Genomic DNA, 15,743 nt, shown 5'->3' on the forward strand with positions numbered 1-15,743 from the left:
CCCCCTAGCCTGGGTCTCAGCCTCAGGTCCCAGCCCTGCCACCCTACTTTGTGGTCTCAGAAAGATTTTGATAGAGTGTGAACACAGACACACAAATAATCAGTCCCAGATCCTCGGTGGGTCTTGTATGTTAGAATTATAGAGTCATACTGCCTTGTATGTTAAATCAGAGAACCTTGGCACTAGGAGGGGCCTTTAGGATGACAAGACTCAATCATCTCATGTTCAGATAGGAGAACAGACACTGTGCATAGCTGACTTGTCTAAGGTCACACAAATAGGGGCAGAACTAGGCCTGTTATGTTGGCCAGGTTTAGCAGATAAAAACGTAGGATGCCTAGTGAAGTTTGCATTTCATGGAAGTGTGTCCCAACTATTTCGTGAGACCCAGCTGTACTAAAATATCATTTGCTATTTGTCTGAAGTTCAAATTCAACAAAGCATCCTGTGTTTTGTCTGTCAAACCTAGCCAGACTCCAATCAGAGCCTGCTAACATCGCCGTGTACTCGCTCCGCTCGATTCCCCAGCTGTTTCCATAAGAGATTTTAGAAACACAGCAGAATGATAAAATATATGTTTATTTTTTATAATTTAAAATAGCACACACTCCTCTAAAAATGTTTGGGAAACAAGGATAAATAAAGGAAAATCTGGAATATACCCACATTTCTTTCACTGAGATAACCACTGTGGTTTTGGCATATTGCTTCCAGGTTTTATTCTAGGCTTATGATATTCAGCTGCACTTATATGTCGTTTTAAATCAAGAAGGATAGTTTGAGTATCTGGTGCTCTTTTATAGTTAAACTAAAACAGACTTACGGGTTTCCAGCTAGCATAGCTCACCACAGATTTTATTCCTGTGTTAGGACTCAGTAACTGTTTGCTACAGCAGATCATTTGGAAGCATTTGGGCAGAGTGAGCTTTAGAAGGACAGTTAGATTTATTCTGAAGGCAAACTCGAGCACTAAGTGACCCTCTCTAGAAATATTGGTTGAACAATTTTAGTAAGTGGCTTTTGACCACATCTGAAATGTGTGTGCATTAGCACCTTTGTATACACGGCTCTATGTATATACAATTTTATTAAAGGTCTGTCCCTACTGTTAGCTCATCTTTCTTAAATGAAAATGTTCTCCATCCCTGCTGGGGGAAATTCTTTGTCTAAGGTTACTGTTATAGTATTATATCTTGTTAATAAGATTTTATCTTATCTTTGCCACATCGACCATATTTTATGTGCTATTTCTTATAAAACAATAAATAAATATTTTAATTAAATTTATTGGGGTGACATTGGTTAATAAAATTATATAGGTTTCAGGTGTACAATACTTGGGGCATAAATATTTTCAAATTAAAAAATCTTAAAATTTACTTTCTTTAAAACTCAAATCAGTATTTCACTTATTCTAATCCTAAATCAATCTAGTTATATCCTTTTGCCATGCCTTCTTAAATAATTTATAGATTTAGACTTGAATACACTTTGGTATGTAAATATGCTCTATTTGTAAAGCATCTTGCAACTAGATAACTTTCTTGAGGTGATAGAAATGTATTAATGAGTAAGTTCTGTTGTACTGCATCTTTTCTACTAGATATTTGATACATACTCATTCCATTTTTAAACCACATCCATAAGTGAGCAAACCGGCTCTTGGGTCTCCTGACTGAAACCTCTCCATTTTGCACAGAGCCCCCTCCGGTCATCCAAGTGCCAAGCAATGTCACAGTGGCTCCTGGAGAAAGGGCGGTTTTGACGTGTGTCGTCATCAGCACCGTGGGTTACAATCTAACCTGGCAGAGGAACGACAGAGATGTCAGACCGGCAGACCCAGCACGGATGCGGCTCTTAGCCAACCTCTCCCTGGAGCTCAGGACGGTCAAGGTCACGGATGCTGGAGAGTACCAGTGCCTGGTTGCCAGCGAAGGAGGGTCATCCGCTGCGTCCGTTTTCCTTACAGTGCAAGGTACGGTGCTGATGATAACTTCCAAGGTGTAGTGTCTTCCTGTCACTTCCTTTGATCTCTGTTCCCTTGAGCTGGCCCGAGAGGGACAGTATCTGCCCAGACAATTACAGTTTGAATGATAGAATGCTTGTGGATCTTGAGTGGTCGGTCTAAAGCTGACTCACCTGGAAACTAAAACATCAGCAATCAATATGTGACTTTAAAGCAAACACAACTAATCCTAGTAATGGAACACTTTTACTTCAAGGAAATATAAATAGAAAATTGTCTCTAGATGATTTAATAGTTTTAAATTCTCCAATCTATCATGCAGATTAAAAAAAGTCTAATTGTTTTCATGATTGGTTCCAAAAATTTCTTCCCAATTTGCGTATATTAGTGTCATATCTAATTAATGTACTTGCATTGTTTTAATTAAGGTTTAGGATGTTTCTCATCTTGGTTTGATTTTCTTGAAAGTTTCGCAGAGTTGTTTTTACCTCGTTTATCTTACACACACACACACACACACAAGTGCTTATTGAAAATAAGCTAATGGTAAGCCAAACTTGAGTTATGTCTAACCTAGACTAAATGTTCTGATAGCTGAGAACAAGTGTGTTAACAATGGTTTAATAGCTACTAAATAGCTGTATTACTCAGGACCATCAAATTAAGATCAGAAACTGTTCCAAAGCATCTCTTTCAATAGAATCATATTTGGCTTCTAAATGTCCGCAGACCAGCCGGGAGTCTTAATATCATGAGCAAATTACCTTTGGCAGTTGTTCCCTGTTCGGTTGAAAGGTTCGGTTGCTGCCTCGGCAGAATGCTTCATTTCAAATCTTTGATGCGGGAGGCCGATTACATCAGAATTGGGTCTGGCTGTTTGGTTGTGGCATTAGAAACAACCGCATGCAACACCATGCCTGAAGTCACACTGTCAGATGATTTTTTTAACGAGGTCACCTAAGAGACTGACCATTGAGTTTCAGGGCTGGCTGTTTGAATGTTATGAATGGCGGAAAAGTGAAAGCTCCCTGAGAACTAATAAAACGGTGGACATCTGACCCTCGTTTCCTCACTGGTAGTTATGTCCTGCAGTCCGAATGCGTGCCTGTTGTTCGCTGATCTGGGGAAACCTCGAGGGAACAATGGAAAGTGTTCGCTACATTTCCACATGGTCAACTGCCTAGACAATTTGAGTCAATCCAAGGAGAAACTTGAGTTACCAGCATTTTGAAACTATTTTTTTACCAAACTGATTATTTCAGATAGAATAAATGCACATGGAACTTCGATTTTGGTTCCTGACCTGAAGTCCGTTAGAACGGGATTGCAAAATACAAACAGAGCCTTCCTTGTGTACTCAGGTTCACATTTTAGCATGTTACTATTAGTGAACTTGTGCAGGGGTTCTCCAACTTTCATGAGCAAGGAATTACCCAAGGAACTTATTTTTTAAAGAGCAAATTTCTAACCCTCCGTTCTGAGATTCTAATCCCATAGGCCCAGCGTGGGGCCTGGGAATCAGCATTTATAATAGATCTCTCGGGTGGTGTCATGGACAAGAAGTTCTGAAAACAGCATTTGAATCTATTCTATAGAATGAACCCTATAATCTAGAAATGTATATCTGTAAGGGAAGCTCTTGACTCTCTTCTTTTTGGTAAAATAGCGTAATTATTATCAAATGATTTAAACAAGTGTTGAGGTAAGATGTTACCTAAATATACAAGACAGAAATATAAACACATCTGACATGAGGTGATTACTGGCTAGTCTGTATAATCTCTAATGGTATAATTCTGTTCAGAGGCATCATTTTATGGTCTGTCTAGTTGGTTGGCCTTGAGTTTGAGGGACCCAGATGGATAAAATAGGATGTTTTGAGAATCTAAAAAAATAATATATTTCAAACGTGATGACACTGTTTAATAAAAAATCAGAGACTCTAGCTAGTTGTAGCTATCTGAATATATTAATATACATAGGGTTATAATTCAGAGAATGGAACTTCAATCTAAGATTTATACATATATAGCATGTATGGGTATATAGCAAAGAGAACTAAAAGTAAAGAAATAGTCAAAGATATAATTGAAGAAAATTTTTGTAGGGAGGGAAAAACTTGTCCTGAGTGAGCAAATCCAGCAAGGTCAATGAAGGGAGAACTGCATCCAGACATATCCTGGCTGAAATTTTAAATTTCTTATATGAAGAAAAAACCTCCACAAGCATGCAGAAAAAAACAATATGTTGTTTATTGGAATAAAATTGAACTGGGCATTAGACTTCTCAGTTTTGCTAAAGGCTAGAAGATAGTTGCAGAGGGTATTTGTCATATTTTGGTCTTAGGGTCTGATCACTTTCCCTAATTCGGAGAGAAATTCTTTATTAAATTTGTGGGAAGCAGAAAACAGATGAGATCAGAAAATTCCCGTCCCCCATCCCTTGGCAGGTCACGTGACCTCACTAGCCACTCAGGTGCTCCCAGTGGGATTTTGGCTTTGCTAAAACCACGGGCACTAAAAAGACTTCACTTTTGGCGGCATCATGGAATCTTGAGCCCAGAAGCAGCAGAAACAAATGTCCCAGTGGCCTTTCTCCATCATTCTAACAGGCTGTTTCTTTAGCATAACATTGGCTGTGTTCTCAGACGTCCAGTCTCCTTTGGTTTCTACCTGATATCCAGGTTCCTTTTGAGTCTATAGTTCAAAAATATGGGTCCAGTGAATTTATTTTCTGCTTAAGTTATTCAGCACTGGTGTCTGTTGTTTGCAATTGAAAACCTTAATTGGCATCGTAATGGGAAAGACACATGTAGTTTTGAAAGAAACAATTGAGATCCAAGAATTTAAGACCCAGTTAAATTGCCTTTTTAATGAAAAGCAATCAAAAGAACTTTCTCAGATTTTCAAGGATCTAGGAAAAATACCCAACACATAATCTTCTTAAAATGATTTCTTGAAAATGCTAGTTCAATGCCTTAAATAGTTTTTTTTAAGAAAAAGAAAAGATATAAAAATCGGAGAGGCTATGGTGCAAAGAACTGGTGAATTTCTCTGTGGCCGTTAGGATCTCAGCTTGTAGTAGAAATGCTGCTCTCAGACACTATGGCTGTTTGAAGTCCCAGTGAGGAGCGTGTGAGAATGCGAATGGATGGGCACGCTTATTTCATTATGAGAATCCCCCACAGTGGAGAAATGGTGCAATTAGACACAGGAAGTTACTCAGGAAAGGAATTCATTCCCTCAAGCAGGGTTTGCCCATGACACTGAAACTCCCCCTATGCAAACAAGTAAAAAGCCCCACTGCTATGCTAAAAGAAAAACCAATAGCTTAATATATACAAAAATCTGAATATGATTCTTTGGGAGCACTGGAACTATAAGTGACTTATTTACTTATGCTTTTTCATACCTGAAAAAAGTAATAGGAATGGATTGTTTTAAAACTTTCTGTAAAGAGTATTTTAAAATACCTGAAAATGCACATTAACTTATTAAGGAATTGAATTGTGTAAGGATAATATGTTTGTGTTTCTTTTCCAAATATATAAATTTGCTTTATCACTTTTATATGAAAAATAATTAAGATATAGTTAAGAAAGTAAATAAATGCAAAATGAGACATAATTAAGAGAAAAACCCTCAGGGACAGGAGGAACAGGGTGGTGATGGCAGGGAGAGGTGGGTGGGTGGAGGGAAAATCGGGTATAGGAGGTATAAGTGGTAATGGGAGAAAATAAAATTTAAAAAAGAAAAAGAATAAATTAAGAAGTAATGCCTTTCAAAAAATTAAGACTGAAAATAAAAGTGTTGTTTAGGTCAAACATCAATTTAACAGAAGAAACAGCTAATCTGACATAGGTAGTTAGAAGTGCAGAGAATGCAGTAAAGATCTAGTGACATGTACTCTTAGGTTAAAACTGCTGGCTCGACAGTGTTTGTCTTGGTGAAGACAGTAATCTACCTGAGATCATTTGTTTGCGGCTCCAGTGCAGTTAGGTCAAACAGAGACATGACAGCGGTTCCATTAGTGCGTGCCGAGCAGTGGGCATTCTTTCCAGGTTTGGAGAACTGGAAAGTGGTATCAGCTCATGCTAGAAAGGTGTTACTTTTTTTATTTTTTTAAAGATTTTATTTATTTATTTTTAGAGAGGGAAGGGAGGGAGATAGAGAGAGAGAGAGAAACATCAATGTGCGGTTGCTGGGGGTTATGGCCTGCAACCCAGGCATGTACCCTGGCTGGGAATCGAACCTGCGACACTTTGGTTCACAGCCCACGTTCAATCCACTGAGCTACGCCAGCCAGGGCAGAAAGGTGTTACTTTTTAAAGTAATGAAAAACTTATTGAAATATATTAGCATTAAGAGAATCTACTACTTGATAAAAGATCATACACAGTTTATCCATGGTGTCATTTTTTATTGATTTTAGCTTATAGATATTGTATGATTTCACTGGGGTTTTCCTTGTTTTAATGTTTCCATTGCAGTTAGGTCACTACAAAAAGCCCCCATGGCTAAGTTTGTTCATCCTAGAAACTGTGGCTATTTAACTGTTCTCCCCTCTGGAATGGACCACTCTTCACTTGTCTGTGCAGGGCACTACTTTTATTTCTGGGTACTGATGGGCTAGCTAAATTGCTGTTTTCGTATGTAGAAAAAAGTAGACTTAGTCTTTGGCATTTTGCTTTCAGCTTTGTTCAGATATGGCCCCTACTCCCAAAGACCATGGTAGCACACCACTGAGAAGCTCATGGCGCAGGCAGAACCTCCTTTAATTAATAAAGGAAGTTAGCAGAAAAGGTTACTTTTGAGAAACTTTGCTAGTATGAAATTTCTTTTCTTGCAATTGCTAGTCATCTAGAAACTTCTTTCATAAGACCACACATTTTTCTTCTCTGAACACAGTAACAAGGTGATTTTTATCCTAAAAGAATGAAATTTAATTTAAGTTGATAAATGCATGAAATTTACCCGAAGACTCAGAGTCGAGATGATGACCTCGCTTGGCCTTCAGACAAGATTATCTGTGACTCTTTTCCTTCCTTGGGAGGTTTATCGTGTAACTATAAAATTTCAGGAGTTATTCCATATATTTAAAAATTTCTTTTATATTTAACAGGTGTCCACCATAGGGAGTTCTATAAAAACTGTCATAAAGCAACTGAACTTAAAGTGTGAAGCTAGAACTTTTCAACACTACAAAAATTCATATTTGGAAAGCTCAGGGGCCTGGAATTTTATAAGATTTATAGTACAGAGTAAGCTGTTTTAAATCCTTTCCAAGCAAAGTGAGGTTGAAAAAAAATAATAGTGCAGAATTTCAATTGATAATTTTTTTTCATTTGCTAGCCTAGTGAGAGAGCCATGAAAATTTCATCAGTATCTTCCTCAGTTTTCCCCTTCACACAGTTTTCACAGGAATAAATTTTGGTTTGTAGGAGTCTCTGTCTGTGTTTGAGTAATGGAATTGTTTCTGATGAAGGCAGTCCAGGGGTCCATGTACCCAGAGATCCACTGCCCACTGTTGGCTCTTGCCTTTGTGCATGAAAGAAATCAGTCAAGCAAGCGTGGAGTTTAACGTGAAAGACAGTTTATTAGTGAAGCAGGGAGACAGAGTGGCTACTCCGCAGACAGAGCAGCCCCTTTCTAGTGAGATTTACTTATTTCATTGGGGCTCATTTAATTGAGGGGCAGGGCATTCAATAAGGGGAAGGAATATTCAGGAATTTTTCAAGAAAGGGATGGAGATTTCTCCTAAGATATTCATTGGCCATGTTGTGTCCTTATATGGCCTTTGTTTTCACCCATGGCTACGTGTGTCGTTTAGCACCGTAGTGTATTACAATGAGCATATTATGAGGCTCGGGGCTACTGCAAGGTGAAATTAGTTGCCATGTCGGATTGAGCTGGTCTTCTGCTGGTTCTAAGCCATAGAGCCATTTGGAGGCTGGACTTAGTCTCTCCTTGGAGCCCTTATCCATCACAATCATTTCTATGAGCTCAATTCTTTTCCTAGACATTTTAATACATCAAAGCTTTTTATTTCTGGAGGTTGACCTGAGGCATAGATATGAATATTGTGAATGCTAGTGCCATGCCTGTGAATTTTATTTGGATGAGATGAAATGATATGCTTAAAATGAAAACCCCCGAATCATTCCTTTCTCTCCAGTGTTAATGTATGCACTGCCTTGGTAGTCGGATGTCCCAGTGTGAATCAGCACAAATGAATAAGGGGCCCTGTTAAAGTGCTGACTGTGTTGCCTTCTGTACTAAGGATCTAATAAGGAGTGAGTTGAAGGCCTTTGGATTTTAAGGAAAAGATTCTAGTGAAGTTTTGCATCAAGTATTCATTGCAGTGATATAAAAAAAACATGTAGTTTGACCATAGAAATATTTGCTTTCCTAATTCATTCTAGTTGGCTATAAAGTTTACAAAGAGAAAAGTTGAATATTCAGTTACTTTATCCGATGAACGTGTTCTACTGACTTCATGGTTAAGGACAAGCTTCTGTTAATTCAGTGCAATTCCATGCAATGAAATGTGTAAATGAGTATCCCACATTTTATTTCCTTTTGTCTCTTACTCAAGGCACTTGTGTGCTGTGAAGATGTTAGAACACTTTAATTATAGGTAGAAAGAATCATATTTCTCTGATGCTTCGAAGACAGAAATGTTGAAATGTCTTTACATAGAAGTTATAAGGAAAGGTCAAGAATTAGAATTATTTACTCTGTGAAAGGAAAAGGAAAGGATGCAGCAATATGATAAGCACTTCGAGTGTCCAAGAAATTGTTACAGAGAAGCTCTACAGCAAGGACATTTTAATATCCAGCACGAATGGACCATGAGAAAATGCACGTTAAGTCAAGCCTGGTGGATTTAAGTGGGCAACAGAGAAAGATGTCCAGGTATCGCAGAGAGCACAAGTGCTGGACGGTGATAGCAGGGGGGAGGTATCCTTCCACAGTGCGGACTGCGGCAGGGAGAGAGAGCAGATGAGGCATCAGCAGACACCGCCACCCAATAAAGAACTCCAGTAAAGCTACAAACATTTAAACACTCTGAGAGCTCATGATACAAATGTCATCTAATGCTCACGGACTGTGTTATCTGTAACTCGATTTTGTCCATAAGAACCGGAGTCTCGGCGTGTTAGTGGCTCTCCCCAGGGTGCAGAGCCAGCGAGGGGCAGAACCCAGACCTGAACAAGGTCTTTCTGTCATTCTGCATTGTATACAGAAATGCCTGTATATGCTGTTAGCAGGCCTAAGGTTCAGGAAGGTAAAGTACAAAAAGATATAATAAAGCATTCTTAAGTATGAATAGAAAAATGAGAGTATGGAATTTTTTTTAATAGAAAAGGTACGAGGTGTGTGTAGGTTGCTGTCATGTGGGTAAGGAATCTCTGGGAATCTCAGCATTGAGGGTGACGATAACCTGGAGGAATCACTGCTTGGTTTTAATTCCCAGGTGCTACGCCATTCCTTCCTCAGAGACTGAGAAGGGCTTCACACGGGGGTGGGTTTACCTGCGAACAGAAAACATTTCCTGGTGATTTTATTAGCTGTCCCGTGAGGAGGATCTTTGAAGACGATGAGCACACGCACCCTGGTTAAATGGGGGCGTATTCAGTGTGTCACTGACATTTTCTGCTCAGTCACACGCTGCCACGTGACATTGAAGGGCCAGGCAGAGCCTCCTGTTCTCCTTCACGTCGTGTCTGCGTGAGTATTAGCTGTGTTAACCTGCCTCCTGTGGCGTCAGGAGAGGGAGGCTGTTTGCTGTCCGTTGTTAATGAGTCCACGTTGCCAGAGAGAATATTGCGGTGAAAAAGGAAACATTTCTCTAGCTGATGGATGAAGTCCCTCATGACCAGACTTACTTCACTAAGTATGAAGTTGGTATTATCATAACCATATGCTCCTTGTATCATCATAATTCTTTTTAACGTGTGCCAGATGACACAGGTATTACCGTGCTTGTTGCCATCCGTGAAATGTGGAGAAATGAAATGTATCCCATTATATTGAAGTTTGCTGTATATCTGAGCATCTAGAAACATCTCAGATTGCAGAAGAATCCAGTTAAAAGTATGATTAGTATTATTAGTTAGGACGTGTAATCTAAATAGAATATGCAAGCGTGCGAGCCATGATCAAGTTTACTTGTGAGTGTCTAGATAATATACATGTACTGTATTTTCTGGACTGTAAGATGCACTCCCCCCAAATTTGGGAGGAAAAGGGGGTGAGTCTTATAGTCTGAATGTAGCTTACCTGGCTCGCTGTGGGCGGGGGGCAGGAGGGGGTAGCGGGGTCACAGGAGGCAGGAACAGGGTCCCCACTGCATCTTCCTCCCAAATGGGGTGGTGTGTCTTATAGTCCGAAACATAGGGTAACTCTGTATTTTAAATACCGTACTATAGTAGTGATTTTATCATTTGTCAGGCTTTATAATATAATGAGATATTAATAATAGCTAAAATTACATCATGCCTACTATGTGCCAGGAACTGTTCCAAGTGTTTTTGTACATTAATTTAGCTAATCCACAATAATAGTGAGTGAGGTACTATTACTGTTACGTTGAGGTCTGGAGCAGACAACAGGGATTATTTAACCAATTTGAGCCTTAGTTTCTTTATGTGTAAAATATCAGGAACACTTCCTGAAGTTATTTTGGAAGATAAATAATGGGTCTAGTGTTAGATACCTAGAACAGAAAAGGAACGCCATAGCTTTTGCCCATTTTCCTGTCTCAGTGAACTGACAACTAGAAAGAGATTTAGTCCCTAAATACACATAATATGCTTTTGCATGTGGTGTTGCGTGAGGTCTTTGAGGCTGTAAAGTGTCTGAAACATAGCAGGCTTCAGACTCCATAAATGTTTGTTGTGTGAAGGAATGAAGATGCAAAAGAAAAAAAATTCTCCCAAATACACTAAATATACCAGTGGTGATGTTTTAAATCATTGCTTCGGCAATTCAGTGCATTACCATTATCTTATTAATTTGTTCATGATAATTAAATCACCTTAAAGAAAAAGTTTTTAGGTCTTTGAGAATTTCCTTCCAGAGGCAACAAATCAGACGCGATGACCAGTAACAGGAAATACAGGGTGGAGCAAAAGTAGGTTTACAGTGGTGAGTACACAGAACAGAGTTTTCCTCTTATATTATCATTTATTAATTTTTGTATTATTTTCCATATGAACAACTGTAAACCTACTTTTGTCCCCCCATATGCCTCCCGTGCGTGACTATGATATTGGAGACTTACAGGAGTTAGACAAGATTTTATCTTCCTTAGCATTTGTAGGCAGAGCGTGGGCTGTTTTCATGAGTACTTATAATTCATTTTGCACACTTACTATCAATAGTGTGTGAAGACACCTAAGTCTTCAAGCAGTGTTTATTTTTATTATTCGTATCATAATCTATGTCTAATGTTTTAAAATCATTGGTGAGAAATTATAAAAATGTATATATTTTGCTTTTGTTATGATTAAAATATAAAGAATGAATTAATGTCTTAATACCTTATAGTGTTCCATGTTCCCATTGCTCTGTCGAATGAAAGGCAAGTCGTTACTTACAATGATGGTGTTGATGGTTGATGGTGGTGATGGTGATGATAATGATGTTGATGGTGTCGATAATGGTGATGAATGTGGTAGTGATAAGAGACTGAATACCAACTTGGAATGGATTACTTCTCTTCAAAGCCAAAAATTAGACTCTGGACTTTGATAGAGTTGAACTATAATTCTTTAATCCCTTGTTCTCGCTCCATTAAAACTTTATTAAAACAAGGGAGCTTTATCCAAGCACTTTAAAAAACTACCGAAATAATTCTAGTGAAGTCTGTTACATCCGTTTTTAAATTAACCCACTCAAAGCTGAATCATTCTGGCCATTTTTATCCAACTGTTATTTTGTGGAAACCCAGTTTTGCTTCCCTGTGTTTGCTCATGGCCTTTCTGATTTTCTTCTCGTCATCAGGAATATTCTTTCCAGGGCGATGGTAACTTTCTCACCTTCTGTGGGGTGATGTCATTCCGTTGGTATGTTGCATACAGACTTATTTCGCGACCCCGAGCAACACCCTACATCCAGGCTTTATTTGAGAAATGACCTCTTAGCCCTCTGCATCCTGGTTTGGGTAGCTGACATTTATTTTCACTTTGATATCTGAACTGCAGAGCATACCAGTGGGATTCTGGCTGGGAGAAATGCCAGGTCAGTGCTGGCAGACTCCATCGGAAGAACCACGTTTAGACAGAAATCTCGAGAGCTGCTCTATCTTTGCAGCAGTCCTATGTCAAGACATGAGAAACATTTTATTTTAGGAAGAAGAGACTGAAAAAGTGTGGGGTTTCAGTCAGTTCCAAAGAGAAAAAAGTGTTCGTTCCCCCCCAGCCCCTGAAGATTGTCTGCGACGCCCCCACAGCGTGCGCCGTCGTCCAGCATTTCCGAACTGATGGAGTCCAGATGGAATCACAATTTGAACTCACTGGCCATGGCCAGCCTGCCCTTGACCTCACACATTTCTCTAGCCCTGTGTTCACCAAGAAGAATCTATGGGACTGTCAACCAAGTCCACAGGCTGGAAAATCCCTTAGAACATTAGCAGTTGAAAAACACGATGTAAACAGGAAAAAAGGGGGATGGTTGTAAGCTGCTAGAGACCAGGCAATACTATTCGGTTTGTTCAGTGGCGGAGCTGCCCAGTGTAGCAGCACCACTTTGTATGTCTTTTGAATGCATGGGGATTCCACAGACTAAATTTTTCTTAGTGAAACCAAGCCACAACTTGTAGACTAATTTATAGTGAAGATATGTCATAAGTATATCCAAATCTAACTGAGTAACCGAATTTTTCAAATTTCTTTCTTTATAGTAAAGTAGATGGAAAGCTGACACCATGCATATCTGTTTGGCTTGTCAGTGTACCTCTCTCTGTAAGTTAGCACAGAGCTTGGAACGTAGTAACTGAGCAAAAAAAATCACATGTTGTTGAATTAATTAATTTATTTTTGTTGATATTCGTGACATCTATTCCAAACACTGTGGAAATGAATTTATTTTTATTTATCTTATTAAGTGGAGGATATTTACATGAAGACAATTGTTTAATATTTTCAATGGTCCTTTTTTTGAAAACTGGGTCTTACTCAGTAATGCTATAGATGCAAATGTGTAATTGAGTAGACCGGATATATCAACATCCCAGTTACCCCAGAGAATTTCTGTGTCATTTTTGACAATAGATTTTTGATTTAATAATTCATTTTCAAAAGTCTTTTTTTCTGCCATGAAAGGGGACTACCATCGGAACTTTGAATAACTCATGTTTTCTGTTGAGTTGAGGTCCTGTGAATCTATGTGCGTGAGGCAAATGATCACTGTTGCAGGGTCCTGAGAGGCTGGCAGGCACAAAACTCTCAGAGTCAGGTGAGAGTTTGGAAATGGTCCCGTATTCCATCAACAGTTTTAAGTACCTGTTATTCACAAGGCACAGTGTAACATGCAAGGGATGTGAAGTATCAACTATAATGCCATATGGAATAACATGAAAGACATAGACGCTACCTCCACAAATTTATAATCTGATAAATAAGCAGAGAAAGAGCAGCTCAAACAAAGCGGTCAGCATTGGGAGAGGCTGCGGCTCCCAGCCTGGGTTCTCTATATAGAAAGAGGCAAAAGGACCCAATCGAGGGACTCCGCCTGCACACAGGCTCATACGGAACTCCCAGACTGGCAGACAGAAGCCGGCAGTCGGCTGGCGGGAGTAGGCGGCAGGAGGCACAGCGTAACCACTGGACACACAGAAACGTGGTATCAGAATCAAATTCACTTTGCTCTCAAAGGCAATGTACTTCTCCTGCTTTCATTACCTTTGGTTTCTCTCTGGCACTGATGGGGCAAATCCCTGATGGGGGTCACCCTGCCCAGAAAGCCCCTCAGCGGTGTCTACCATGGCCACAGCCACCTGCCTACTGTGCCACCGCGGCCCAACGGTGGACCGTGTGAGCATCACCAGCTGGTTTATCCAGTCTTTCGAGTACATATATGCCGTCACTTTGAGATAAAGGGTCTCCAGGAGCTGGAGGTGTGTCACCGCTGTGCCGTCATGTCTGACCACTAGAGAGAGTGTCCTAGATGCGATGGGTCTCGTGGAGGCCCTTCCCGAGTGCTGTGTGCGGATGGCCCAGTGGGACCTGGTCTTCATGGGGCCTGATCACGTACCTTGGGGACGTGTTCTTCACCACCCGTGGCACTCTAGGGCCACTGTGACTAGGATGGGCTACATGGGCCAGCACAGGGTCAGGGAGAGCCTCAGAGTGTGGGTCTACCCTGGGGGCACATGGAACAACAATGGCGACCTGCACCTTTCAAGAAAGGTGCCCTTCACCTGGCCATGCAGAGCAGGTGCTCCTCATCCCTGTGGTGTGTTTCACCTTCTACGGCCCGAGATGACACTGTTTACTTCAGGAGCAGTCCAGGCACAGGTGCTGGATACTGCCCTCAGCAGGGGCCCTCACGGTGGCTGACATGCCCAAGCTCATGGACACCGGCCACCAGGCCTTGAGGGCCACCTTCTTTCACATGTCTGAGATGCTCCAGGAGAACAGGACCACTGTACACCTGGTGCCCAGCCTGCCCAGTGGCCAGGGCCAGGGACTGGGCAGGACCTAGCTAGTGAATGGACAGAGGGACCGCACCTCTTCACCTGTCAGATGCCAAATGTTACTGTGTCCTATTCCTGGAGCCCTCCCACCCCCAGCTCTTATTCAGGCCCCTTACTGTCACTAGTCTGGGGTCCAGGCCCCTGACATCCTCTCAAAGGAGAGTCAGCCAGACTCTTCTCAGTCTCTCAGGGCAGGTGCAAGCCCATCCTCATGCCTTCAGGATCCAGAGGTAGGAGCAGCCTGTGGGGCTCCAGGTAGACTAGGCCCTGGAAAGAATGGCCAGAGGTCAGGCCTTCTGCCCTCCTGCCCCAAGCTCATGGGGTGCACAGGCAGGCTTTAGGGTCCTGGCTGCAGCTTTCATCAGATCCTCAGGGAGAACAGGGGTTCTGGGGGGTCCAGGGCCTCAGGGAAGGCCTCAGAGAGCTGGAAACCAGGGGCTGCCCCTCCTGCTCACCTTGGGGAGCAAATCTGCTGCATCAGTACTGTACTCGGTTGGTTACTTTTCATAAATGAACTCTTGCAAGTACAAAAGAAAAAAGTGGGGAAGGGGTAGTGGTGAAAAGCCTACCAGTCTGCTGACAGAAGCAGCTCCGAAAATCAAGGTTGGTTGCCATTTCACTCTGTTTCTTTTTATTTGCAGAACCACCCAAAGTCACTGTGATGCCCAAGAACCAGTCATTCACAGGAGGGTCTGAGGTCTCCATCATGTGCTCTGCAACAGGTTACCCCAAACCAAAGGTCGCCTGGACCATGAATGATATGTTTATCTTGGGTTCACACAGGTACTGGGTTTGTATCATGTTCTTTGTTTTTACTGAGTGAGAAAAGTGAAGGAAATTTAGGGAAAAAACTAATCTGACCAAACCCCTGTCGTTAAGGGAGGTTTGACCAAAATCCACAGTTTTCTAAATAGGCAAGGAAATGTCAATAAAATATAAATCACAAAATGTCAATAATTGATCTATAGGATTTATAGGATCTATAGGATCTATAGGATTTGAGGTTCTGAAGTCTTGAATTCATAGCTGGGGTCAAGTGCTTTCCAATACATTGCATTGAAGACAGGCCCCTGGTTTG

The 15,743-nt window shown here is 40.9% G+C and overlaps 1 protein-coding gene across 1 annotated transcript in view; it reads left to right on the top strand.

Moving 5' to 3' along the window:
- HMCN1 (hemicentin 1) overlaps nucleotides 1-15,743 on the top strand; it is a 397,440-nt gene that overhangs the window by 173,949 nt on the left and 207,748 nt on the right. The window contains exons 11-12 of the mRNA XM_045838584.1: nucleotides 1,700-1,975; nucleotides 15,307-15,448. Coding sequence (XP_045694540.1) covers nucleotides 1,700-1,975; nucleotides 15,307-15,448 — 418 coding nt within the window. The remainder of the gene's footprint in view (nucleotides 1-1,699; nucleotides 1,976-15,306; nucleotides 15,449-15,743) is intronic.

The sequence above is a fragment of the Phyllostomus hastatus genome, unplaced genomic scaffold (assembly GCF_019186645.2).
Source record: "Phyllostomus hastatus isolate PE091 unplaced genomic scaffold, TTU_PhHast_1.1 phas_contig_283, whole genome shotgun sequence".
Classification (NCBI taxonomy): domain Eukaryota; kingdom Metazoa; phylum Chordata; class Mammalia; order Chiroptera; family Phyllostomidae; genus Phyllostomus; species Phyllostomus hastatus.